The sequence below is a fragment of the Hyperolius riggenbachi genome, chromosome 7 (assembly GCF_040937935.1).
Source record: "Hyperolius riggenbachi isolate aHypRig1 chromosome 7, aHypRig1.pri, whole genome shotgun sequence".
In the NCBI taxonomy this organism is placed as follows: Eukaryota; Metazoa; Chordata; class Amphibia; order Anura; family Hyperoliidae; genus Hyperolius; species Hyperolius riggenbachi.
In genome coordinates this window covers 17,937,046-17,950,179 of record NC_090652.1, presented here as the reverse complement: position 1 = coordinate 17,950,179, position 13,134 = coordinate 17,937,046, and the positions used below count along the sequence as shown (strand labels likewise).

Here is a 13,134-nt window from a genome sequence, read left to right as displayed (position 1 = left end):
TACCTCAGAAATATTAGGAGAGAGGGGATCTCCTATAGCATTGTGCTATATAGCATTCATATTATACAATTGTCTTTCCACTGGTATTCACAGTCTAGCCATCCCTGTATAAGGGCAGATTGGCGTGGCATGTAACCCCCAATGTGTACTGTCACCACCAATAGCGTAATAGTATTTTGTGTCCTACAGAAGAAAAATGCTTTATAAATGGTAGCTAATGTCATCTATTTAAAAGAAAAGCAAAATGCTTCCACAATTTATAAAGATCTCCTTCCAAGCATCTGCGCGCAAGTCCTATATACATAGCTCCCAATTTTTCCCGCTTTCTACTGAAATATGAGTTTGGATGATTTTATATTAGCATCCTATAAATTGATCTATTTCTTCAAATGTTAATATGAAGAGAAAAAAAAGGTGATTACAGGAAGGACCAGTGCGGTTTAAATTATGGGCTCCTATCCAATTCATTTTTTCCTCGGAGATAGTTTTTCATCTTTTGTTAAAAATAACTTTTGCACTCTGCAGCTGAAAAAGTAAAAAAGAAAATGTAGGTGAAAAAGTACTTTCAACAGTATTCTAAGTATTTTCTCACTTGCTGGGGGGGGGGGGGGGGGGTTAATGGGCATTTTATTTATAAAATATGAAAATATGACCTAGGAGAAAATTTAGGAGAAACTTATTAATTCTTTGTGGCATGTGTGACTTGGGGTGCGGTGGGATCAGAGCTGTGGAAGAAGGATGTCTTATATTCCCTTTTTATTATCTCAAAAAGGTTGGGTTCATGCATTGGAGAGTGTTACCTTGAGGCTGGTTTCACACCAGAAACCAGCGTTAGCAATGCGGCGCAACGCACCGCATCACACCGTCAAAAACAGACCTTCAGGGAACACCGTGCTATTGCGTAGTGTTTCCTGTCTGGCCGCCGGCCAAGCAGGAAGTGACGCGCGTGGTGTGCACTTGCTGTCACTTCCTGCTTCAGGTATGTGGAAGTGCATGGAAGCATATTGTTCAAATACGCTGCTGTGCATGCTCGTCGCGACATCCCGTGGGTGAATTTTTACACATGTCGCCATAGACTTACATGACTGCCAGGCCGATGCAGATCGCCGCAAGTCGACGCAGCACCGCAGTGTTAACATAGTTCTTGACCTGCGCTGGGGATGCGGAGAAAACGCCACTTCCGTTGCCTCACGCCATAATGTCCCAGTATGAAAGTCTCCATAGACTTTTATTGCATGGCGGTGGGGTGCAGTAAAAATACAGCACGGCACCGCCCAGGTGTGAAAGGGCCCTGAGTTTAAATATATACATACGAGCCAAAACTGGAAAAGTGTTTATAAAGTACTTTAAACATACATGTGTGATCATTAAAATATGTATTGAACCAATTGTTCATAATAAATTCTGATTATTCCACAGAGTTTCCATGGATTCCAAAAATTGAAGATCTAGATACATCTAATCTACTTCTCAACAAAAATTCCAAATTACAGTGTAGAATCTCTGGCTATTTCCCTTCTGATCTGTCAGTGAGCTGGTATAGGAGGAAAGGTACAGGTGACTTCACTGTTGTTACTGATAACAAGTACAATATGGCAGACATCACACACCAGAGACAGGAGGATAAGACATACAGCTGTACAGCCAGCCTGCAAATCACCCCGACAGTGGCAGACCAGGGGTCAGAGTTCATCTGCAGAGTGCAGCACCCCAGCCTGGAGCACCCCCTGGAGAGAGGAACAGGACCTCTACAAGTGATGGGTGAGTGTGCCATTCTGATGGTGACTAACTGTTGCATTTGAACTGCAACTATTCTAATGGTGTTTACAACTTAACTTAAAGTGGTTTGCAGAACAACTAAGCAATAAAGCCTCTACCAAGAGCACAGCTCAACACTGTACAAGACAAGACACATACCATTTGGTTTGCACATTTTTCCTAGTGGACTAAAAGAGATTATGGGCTGCAGCCACTTAGGGTGCACTCCAAACACTCCTTACTGCTTTACGTACTGCAGGGGTCTCAAACTCGCGGCCCGCGGGCCATTTGCGGCCCTCGATACAATATTTTGTGGCCCTCGCCGGCAAAAGCTTCCTTATAGTTCGCTTCAGTGCTCCCAAGTAATCCGCCGCATCCCCGCCGCTAAACGAGGGCTGCAGAGCCCCCAAATCGCCTGGCATTTCTTGGAAGGGGCAGAGCTTTCAGCTTCAGCTCTGCCCCTCCTGACGTCAATCGCCGCACGGATCGCTGCCTATCCCCACCCCTCTCTGTGAAGGAAGAGTGAGAGGGGTGGGCAGAGGCGGCGATGCGCCGCGATTGTGAAATTCCTTATGCGGCCCAGCCTCATCCTGACTTTGCCTCCTGCGGCCCCCCAGGTAAATTGAGTTTGAGACCCCTGACGTACAGCCTCACGGGTGAGCGCTTCGGTTTTTCTGCGGGGGAAAGGGATTGGTGATCGGAAAGGGATTGGTGATCGGGAACCATGTTCCCTTTCACTGATCCCAGGGCTACCGGGGGGACACCACAGGGACACGGGGGTGCGCCCGCGATCGCGCGCAGGAGAGCGCAGCTGAGCAGCAGTGATGGGCCGAACCTCCGATTTAAGGTTCGCGAACCCTGTTCGCGAACTGCCGCGGAAGGTTCGGTTCGCAGGAACTTCCGCGAACCGCAATAGTCTTCAATGGGGAGGCGAACTTTAAAAACTAGAAACATTTCTGCTGGCCAGAAAAGTGATGGAAAAGATGTTTCAAGGTGTCTAACACCTGAGCTCTTTCTGTGACTACAAGAGGGTAAATTTTTTTCAAAAATACCTTATAGTTTTTGAGAAAATCAATTTTAAAGTAACTCCTTCTGACCGTGGGAAAATTAAGCGCCCGCCGACTTTAGCAGTTAATACTTTCAAGAGGGATAAAGATTCCAGGAGCAGCTCACCATCACTTAAAAAAGTACTGTTTATTCCAATATTATTAAAAAATTGAAGCAGCAAAACAAACTGTATAAAAAAATGTATACTTATCAGGCACAAGAGTGAGTTTAGAGGTGCAGAGGATGAGTCGACGGCCGTTTCGCCCCCACTTAGGGCTTTCTCGAGACCGAACAAAACGAAAAGTTAATAGCAAAGCCGCTTTAAAAGCTAGAAACACCAAACTTGCAGAAAATGTTAAGGAGAACAGTGGGAATAAGAGGGAATTTTTTTTTTCAAAAAGACCTTATAGTTTTTGAGAAAATCAATTTTAAAGTTTCAATGTAAATTCTCCTTCTGACCGTGGGAAAATATACCCCCGCCGACTTTAATGGTTAATTGCAAAGCCCCTTTAAAAGCTAGCAACACCAAAATTACTGGGAATGTTAAGAAGAACAATGGGAACAAGAGGAAAACTTTTTTTTTCAAAAAGGCCTTATAGTTTTTGAGAAAATCGATTTTAAAGTAAAAAAAAAAGAGTTGATTCATAAAAAAAGAAACGATTCATTAAAAAGATCCGGCTCATTCATGAGCCGTTAGTATGGCAGAGAATGCGTCCTCGGAAGGACGTGAAGCTGCTGGCTCCCGCTGCTGGCTCTCCCCACCAGGCAGGTGGGGAGAGAAAGTGGGAGCTAGCAGCTATGCATCCGAAAGGACGCATTCTCTGCTATGTGGGTGGGGGGCTTCGGAGATCTTCAATCAACTTAATAGAAGATCGCAACATAAGAGGATACAGTTCGTTGGATCAATTACCGTGGATATTGGCGTGGGAATTTTTTTTAAAGGTACAGGTAAGTATTTCTGGTAGGGGTGGGACGACGAATCATGCGAATCCACGAATCCCTCGAATATTAGGAAATATTCGAGATTCGTGGATTCGAATCCCGACGCCTTTTCCACTATACGAATCCGCCGAATCCCAATGCCGCATCGCCGCGCATCCGCCACTCGCACTCGTCCTTCTCCGACTTCCCCTGACCCCCCCCCCCCCGCGCCTCCTCCGCTCGCCCCCCCCCCCCCCCCCGCCCGCATAGTTAGCATCCACTTACCTATCCATAGTGGAGCGCAGAGCAGCAGACCTCTCGCTGACTTCCTGGTTCCCCCTAGTGACCAGCTCTTACAATGACGTAATCAGTAAGAGCCGGTCCGGCCACTAGAGGGAACAAGGAAGTAACGAAGAGGTCTACCGCTCTGCGCTCCATGGGAAAGGTGAGTAGATTCTTATGCAGGGGTGAACAGAGGAGGCACGGGGGATGGAGGGGGCCGTGGGGGGGTTGGCGGTGAGCGGAGGAGGCACGGGGGGGGGGGGGGGGGTTCTACCTACCTACCTATCTACCTACCTACCGAACACTATCCTTACCTACCTACCTACAGGCCGCTATACCTACCTACCTACAGGCCGCTATACCGACCTACCTACAGGTCGCTATACCTACCTACCTACAGGCCCCTATACCTACCTAAAGGCCCCCTATACCTACCTAAAGGCCCCCTATACCTACCTAAAGGCCCCCTATACCTACCTAAAGGCCCCCTATACGTACCTACCTACCTACCTAAAGGCCCCTATACCTACCTAAAGGCCCCTATACCTACCTACCTACCTAAAGGCCCCTATACCTACCTACCTAAAGGCCCCTATACCTACCTACCTACCTACAGGCCACTATACCTACCTACAGGCCTCAATACCTACCTACCCACCTACCTACACGCCCCCTATATGTACCTACCTACCTAAAGGCACCTATACCTACCTACCTACCGGACACTATACCTACCTACCTACAGGCCACTATACCTACCTACCTACCGGCCACTATCCTTACCTACCTACCTACAGGCCGCTATACCTACCTACCTACCTACCTACCTACAGGCCGCTATACCCACCTACCTAAAGGCCCCCTATACCTACCTAAAGGCCCCTATACCTACCTAAAGGCCCCCTATACGTACCTACCTACCTACCTAAAGGCCCCTATACCTACCTACCTACAGGCCACTATACCTACCTACAGGCCTCAATACCTACCTACCTACCTACCCACCTACCTACAGGCCCCCTATATGTACCTACCTACCTAAAGGCACCTATACCTGCCTACCTACATGCCTACCTATACTTAAGGCCCTATACCCTGCTACCTATACTGAAGGTCCCTTTACCTACCTACCTACCTACACTGAAGGCACATGTACCTTACTACCTATACTGAAGGCCCCTATACCTAGCTACCTACCTATACTGAAGGCACATATACCCTGCTACCTATACTGAAGGCCCCTATACCTAGTTACCTACCAATACTGAAAGCACATGTACTGTGCTACCTATACTGAAGGCCCATATACCCTGCTACCTATACTGAAGGCCCATATACCCTGCTACCTATACTGAAGGCCCATATACCCTGCTACCTATGCTTAGGGCCCCTATACCTTGCTACCTATACTGCAGGCCCCTATACCTTGCTACCTATACTGAAAGCTACCAATATTGAAGGAACCCATACCTAGCTAGCTATACTGAAGGCACCTTTACCTCGCTAGCTATGCCTGGGTACCTATACTGCGGGCAACTATACCACGGATCGCACAATTTTTATGTGCAGGATTCGTTAGATTCGGGATTCGAAAGGTTCGAGATATTCGAGAACCTTTTTAGATTCGGATCCGAAGAAATTGTGGATTCGTCCCATCCCTAATTTCTGGTTAATTAAGAAAATTAAAGGACTTTTTTCGTGGTCGTGTTTTTATTTCATTTAACCCTTTGTGGAAATGGGTAAGGGGTACTTTGTACCTCTATACTCATTTCTCCTGGGAGGGGGGTGGGCATCTGGGGTCCCCTTCTTAAAGGGGACTCCCAGATGCCACCATGAACCCCCCCCCCAGGGAGTCATCGCCCCCACCTCCTCCTGGGGCACCGGAGGTGGGGAAGAGCCCCTTGTCCATGGATTGGACAAGGGCTCCGGGGGGGGGAGGGGAAGGCTTGGCTGCCCCCCCCCCCCCCCCGGAGCCCCCCATACCATGGACCATGCGGGCTGGTATAGCTCAGGGTGCGAAGCCCCAGTCGGCTGGGGCTCCGCATTCTGGTTATCCCAGCCTGCATGGGGACAAGGGGTTACAGAGGCTCGGGATTTCCCACACTCAGCACATAAAAATAATAATAATTAAAAAAAAAAAAAAAAAATATATATATATATATATATATATATATATATATATATACATATACAGTATATATATATATATATATATATATACATATATATATATACACATATATATATATTTCTATTTTTTATTTTTTTTTAAAGGACTTACGAAGTATGAAAAAAGTTAAATACCATTTCATAATCCAGATCCATGGAGGACGCCATCTGCGCCCCCCGTTCATTCCGCCATGGCACCCGCAGTAATACCGGCCCCGATCGGGTCCCGACCCCTCCAGTCGGGTCGGGTTCTCATTCCCCTCTCAATATGGCCGCCACAGATTGCCGCGGCTGCGCAGTCCGCATAGATGCGATTGCGGCTGCGCAGCTCTAGGTTCTCCTCCCGATGCGTCCGATGTATGCAAGCATATTAATGACGCGGCAGGAGGAGGCCCTAGAGCTGCGCAGGTGCAATCGCGTCTGTGCCGACTGCGCAGCTGCGGCAATCTGTGGCGGCCATATTGAGGAGGGAATGAGAACCCGACCTGTTCGGAGGGGTCAGGAGTCGGGACCCAACCGGGGGCCGGTATTACTGCGGGAGCCATGGGGGAATGAACGGGAGTGGCAAATTTTCTAGCATTGTAGGAACTGTTAGGGGGATCATAACTGGTGAGTTTCGGGCCCCTAGGCCGAAGAGGTCATAGCCTAGGGTCACAAAAACCTGTTTATTTGGGCAATTTCAATGGTGGCGAGTCTGACGTACATAAATCGCAGCCATGGCCGTTAGCAACGTCTGAGTCTCACGAAATGTCTCATGCAGGTAGAAGATATATTGTTAGACTTGGGCTCCAAAGATGGGTTCCATACATCTCTGCAAACCAGAGTTACAGGGGTGCAAACGTATTAAAATCCCCCATAGGTTTTCATTGGCTTCCTATTTCACTTTCCAAAATCTCACATCTTTTCAAAAAGCAATTGCTCAGCAGTGGCAAATTTTCTAGCATTGTAGGAACTGTTAGGGGGATCATAATGTAACAATCGGTGTAACACAGAGAGGGTCTGATTACCGGTGAACTGCAGTATCACCGAAAATGCAAAATATACCCGATTATTGATCATCTGCAGTATCACCGATAATCAGATATATATTCTAACCTCTGGACACCTGAGTAACGAGTGAGTGTTTATGCAACAGTAATACTTTGAGTACACACAGAGGAATGTTCCTTCCATAGGCCTAGACTCTCCCGGGGGAGGAGCTTGGCTGAAGGTGGGAAGGACAGAGTATGAGTGACACCCGAGAGAGGATGTCACTAACAGGACTGGGAACTGCCTCTGACAGTAAGGCTAGTTCTCGAGGTCGGGCAAGCCAGGTCGTTAACACACAGACAGATAAAGTACAGATTCAGGAGACAGATACGGAATCCAAGGAACAGGCAGGGTTGGCAACGGAGTATCAGAATTGCAGGGTACAGAATCAGAAGGCAGATACAGAGTCCAGGAACGAGCAGAGTTTGGCAACAGGTTTTCAGAAATAGCAAGGTACAGAATCAGAGTTCAAAGGAATAGTCAGGCAGGCAGAAGGTCATAACAAATAATACAGTACAATTTCCTAACGCTAAGGTGTAAGTTCCTTGGCCGTCAACACCTTTGGAAACTATGCTAGAACACAGATACAGACAGGTCTGAGTGCTACCACGTAGTGATCGCAATGCCAGACACCAGAGAAATGACCAGCATCCAGTATATATAGCAAGGCGCTCTCCAGCGCCTCCCCTAAGTGCTGGACCAATGAAAGGTGGTGGAATTGTCAGCTGACCAACTTGGTCAGCTGACCTTCTTCTGGCTGTCATATAAACTCTGCCTCTCAGCGCGCGCGCGTCATTCTTAACCTGTGTGGACTATCAGTCCCAGCCACACCAGTCACGCTTTGCAATGTCTCCGCTGGCCTGCACTACGGGGTGAAACGCACCGCTATCTGCACATGCGGTGGCCTCCCCGCCCCTGGTCAGACTGTCAGTAGCAGACCTGTGCATGCAAACTGCCGTGTCAGACGCGGCGGTTTCTCCGTGTTCCGCAATGTCAGCCGCGGAAACAGCCGCCTCATCCTGTGTCCATGCGGCGGCTTTTCCGCATTTCTTCACAGTACCCCCCCCCCCCCCCCCCTGAGGAGTGGACTCCGGACAGCTCCTTCCAGGCTTCTCAGGATGTAAAGCGTGGAATTCCCCTCTCAGTTTGTCAGCATGCATGCGACATTCAGGTACCCATGATCTCTCCTCAATACCATACCCCTTCCAATGAACCAGATATTGTACTGAGTTCTGAACTATGCGTGAGTCTAAAATCTTCTCTACCTCGTACTCAGGTTGGTCATCTATCATCACAGGAGGAGGAGGAGTGGGACCCACATGGACTGCTGGCTTGAGCAGGGACACGTGAAAGGATCTTACGCCGCGCATACTGGCAGGAAGATCAATGGCATAAGGAACATTGTTGATCTTTCTAGTTACTGGAAATGGACCCACAAACCTGGGCCCCAACTTAGCTGAAGGCTGTTTCAAGGTCAAGTGACGTGTGGATACCCAGACTAATTCTCCTGGTTGAAACCTCCACTCTAAGGAACGTCTTTTGTCAGCTTGACCTTTCTGACTTTGAAACGCCTTTTCCAAATTATTTTTCACGATCCACCACACGTCCTTAAATGACTTTTGCCAGGCCTCCAGAGCTGGAAACGGAGTGGAAGCGATTGGCAATGGGGAAAATTTGGGTAGCTTACCAGTAACTATCTGAAATGGACAGAATCCCGTGGAAGAACTTTTCAAATTATTGTGCGCTAATTCTGCGAAGTGCAAAAACTTGACCCAATCACTTTGCGCTTCTGCAACGTAACACCTCAGAAATTGTTCCAATGATTGGTTGACTCTCTCAGTCTGACCATTGGTCTGTGGGTGGTAGCCCGACGAAAATGACAGTTCCATGCCCATTTGGTGACAAAATGCCCTCCAAAATCTTGAAACAAATTGGACTCCCCGATCTGACACAATGTTTTCCGGAATGCCATGCAATCGGAAAACGTGAATGATGAAAAAATCGGCAAACTCCTGGGCCGAGGGGGGTCCTTTTAAGGGCACAAAATGGGCCATTTTACTAAAGCGGTCGACTACCACCCAAATGACCGACATGCCCTCAGACCTGGGAAGCTCACCCACAAAATCCATGGACAAGTGGGTCCACGGTTCACTCGGGGTGGGCAAGGGCTGCAACATTCCTACAGGTGCCAGCCGGGAGGGCTTACTTTTTGCACACACCGCACACTCTCTAACATACTCCTTGCAATCCATTGCCAGGGAAGGCCACCAAGCGCACCTGGCAACAAGATCCTGTGTTCTGGAGGCCCCAGGGTGTCCCGCATTTTTGTGTGAATGGAACATCTGTAAGATCTGAAGACGGAATGGCAGTGGTACAAACATAACCCCTTCAGGCTTCCCCTCTAGGATGTCCTGCTGAAAGGGCCCTAACGTCTCCGTCCAGTCTTTCCATGTCTCAGTTGTTGCTAGTACCAGTCTTTGTAGGACAATAGTCTCTGGGGTTGAGGGCTGTGCTGTCTCTGGCTGAAAGCATCTGGACAGGGCATCTGCCTTAATGTTCTTGCTACCTGGAGTGTACGTAATTATAAATCTGAACCTCGAAAAGAACAATGACCATCGAGCCTCACGGGGGCTTAATCTCTTAGCTCCCTCGATGTATTCCAAATTTTTGTGATCAGTGTAAACTGTGATCGTATGTTCTGCTCCTTCCAACCAATGACGCCATTCTTCAAAGGCCAACTTGATGGCCAGGAGCTCCCTGTTGCCTATGTCATAGTTTCTCTCTGCCGGAGAGAACCTACGAGAAAAATAGGCACATGGGTGTAATCTACCCTGCAACCCTGATCGCTGAGACAGCACAGCCCCTACCCCGACCTCCGAGGCGTCCACCTCAACAATAAAGGGGTAGGAAGTGTCAACGTGTCTTAGGATGGGTGCAGAGCAAAACAAGTCCTTTAACGTGGAGAATGCTTGCAGAGCTTCTGGAGACCAGTGGGTAGTATCTGCCCCCTTTTTAGTGAGACTATTGAGGGGTGCAATGACAGTGGAGTACCCCTTTATGAACCATCTATAGTAATTGGCAAAGCCTAAGAATCTCTGAAGAGATTTTAACCCCACAGGTTGAGGCCATTCCAGTACAGCAGAGACCTTGGCAGGGTCCATAGACAGGCCCGAGGTGGAAATTATGTACCCTAAAAAGGTGACAGATGTCACCTCGAAGATGCATTTCTCCAATTTAGCGTAAAGCAAGTTTTGTCTTAGTTTGTCCAATACAAATGTGACATGTGACCTGTGCTCAGAGAGGTTGTTTGAAAAAATAAGTATATCATCCAGGTATACTAATACAAATTTGCCCAACACCTCCCTGAATACCTCATTGATTAATTCCTGGAAGACGGCCGGGGCGTTACACAGCCCGAAGGGCATCCCCAAGTACTCGTAATGCCCATCGGGCGTGTTAAAGACCGTCTTCCATTCATCGCCCTTTCTAATCCGCACCAGGTTGTATGCACCCCGTAAATCTAATTTCGAAAAGATCTTAGCGTTGGTAACTTGTGTAAACAGGTCATCTATCAGGGGCAGAGGGTAGCGATTCTTCACTGTGATTTTATTCAGGCCCCGGTAATCTATGCATGGCCGCAGGCCTCCGTCTTTTTTCTTAGCAAAAAAGAACCCTGCGCCAGCGGGCGACCGAGAGGGGCGAATGAACCCTAAATTCTCACTAATGTACTCCTGCGTGGCCACTTTCTCTGGCCCAGACAAATTGTAAAGATGACCCCTTGGGGGCATACAATCAGATCGGAGATTGATGGGGCAATCAAACGGGCGATGTGGAGGTAATTTATCAGCAGCCTTGGGACAGAACACATCTGAATACTCGGAATATTGAACTGATACCCCCTCCAAATGAATCCTGGTCTGGCCCAATGTCAGCTTCCCTAAACACTACTGGAAACAATGAGTTGACCAGCTAGTTAACTGCCCAGTGGTCCAATTGATCTGTGGGGAGTGAAGGTGCAACCATGGCATGCCAAGGATGACTGTGGAGGTGGTCATGTGTAACACAAAAAACTGCAGCTTCTCTCTATGTAACACCCCTATAGTGATTTCCACCTCTGGTGTCTGAGACAGCGGATGATTACTTTTCAGGGGGGAATCGTCTACTGCCGTAACCTGAATGGGTGGTTTTACCGGGGTGAGCGGAATACCCAATTTCTTTGCAAATTCGAAATCCATAAAATTAGCTGCAGAGCCTGAATCAACAAAAGCCTCAGAAATCTCAGTTTTATCTTCCCATGTGACAGTACACGGAAGAAGTAACTGTTTATCTTCTAGGGGTAAAAGTCGTACGCCTAGGGTGTTACCCCCTACAACTCCTAGGCGGTAGCGTTTCCCGACTTGTTAGGGCAATTACGCACTCTATGACCCCCCTCTGTGCAGTAAAGACACAGCTGCTCAGACATTCGACGTCTTCGCTCCACTTGGGATAGTTTCGACCACCCAATTTGCATTGGTTCGGGTGGAGGCGAGACAGGAGGAGGTGGAGTTACTGGAGGCACAGCGTAGGACACCATTGTTACACGACTACTACCCTGGGTCTGTTTCTGATAGCGCAGTCTGCGATCGACTCGAATGGCTGATGAAATGGCCTCATCGATTGTCTTTGGCTCAGGCAGACTTAACATGAGATCTGAGACCTCATCTGACAACCCTGATAAGAAACAATCTAAGAGAGCATAGGTGTCCCACCTGGCTGAAACTGACTACCTCCTAAATTCGGCTGCGTAATCCTCGACCGGACCCTTGCCTTGACGCAAAAGCTTGAGCTTCCGCTCAGAAGTCGCAGCAAGGTCTGGGTCGTCGTAAATTACTGCCATGGCTTGAAAAAATTCATCCACAGGGGGGAGGGCTGAGTCTCCGGTGGGCAAACTGTACGCCCACGTCTGAGAATCGCCTGATAACAAAGTCTTAATAAATGTAACCCTCTGGGCCTCAGTCCCAGAAGATCGGGGTTTCAACTCAAAGTAAGATAACACTCTATCTCTAAAATTGCGGAAGTCCGATCTGTGACCAGAAAATTTCTCAGGTACAGGCAAACGCATGTCAGAGCTAGGAGGGGATCGCACCTCATTCACTGCTGTCTGGAGGGTTTGTAATGAACCAGACAAGGCATCAATCATAGTCTTGTGACTACCCAGCACTTGGTTGATGTTTTCCACCGAAGTGGCAAGTGCGCCCAGACGGTCAGTGTGTGCGTCCATTTGCATCTTTTGGTCTGGCGTTCTGTAACGATCGGTGTAACACAGAGAGGGTCTGATTACCGGTGAACTGCAGTATCACCAAGAATGCAGAATATACCCGATTATTGATGATCTGCAGTATCACAGATAATCAGATATATATTTTAACCTCTGGACACCTGAGTAACGAGTGAGTGTTTATGCAACAGTAATACTTTGAGTACACACAGAGGAATGTTCCTTCCATAGGCCTAGACTCTGCCGGGGAGGAGCTTGGCTGAAGGTGGGAAGGACAGAGTATGAGTGACTCCCGAGAGAGGGTGTCACTAACAGGACTGGGAACTGCCTCTGACAGTAAGGCTAGTTCTCGAGGTCGGGCAAGCCAGGTCGTTAACACACAGACAGATAAAGTACAGATTCAGGAGACAGATACGGAATCCAAGGAACAGGCAGGGTTGGCAACGGAGTATCAGAGTTGCAGGGTACAGAATCAGAAGGCAGATACAGAGTCCAGGAACGAGCAGAGTTTGGCAACAGGTTTTCAGAAATAGCAAGGTACAGAATCAGAGTTCAAAGGAATAGTCAGGCAGGCAGAAGGTCATAACAAATAATACAGTACAATTTCCTAACGCTAAGGTGTGAGTTCCTTGGCCGTCAACACCTTTGGAAACTATGCTAGAACACAGATA

General features: G+C 48.1%; 1 protein-coding gene across 1 annotated transcript in view; it reads left to right on the top strand.

Moving 5' to 3' along the window:
* The window catches only part of LOC137525290 (uncharacterized), a 226,485-nt gene that overhangs the window by 145,085 nt on the left and 68,266 nt on the right, over positions 1-13,134 (top strand). The window contains exon 11 of the mRNA XM_068246345.1: positions 1,420-1,761. Coding sequence (XP_068102446.1) covers positions 1,420-1,761 — 342 coding nt within the window. The remainder of the gene's footprint in view (positions 1-1,419; positions 1,762-13,134) is intronic.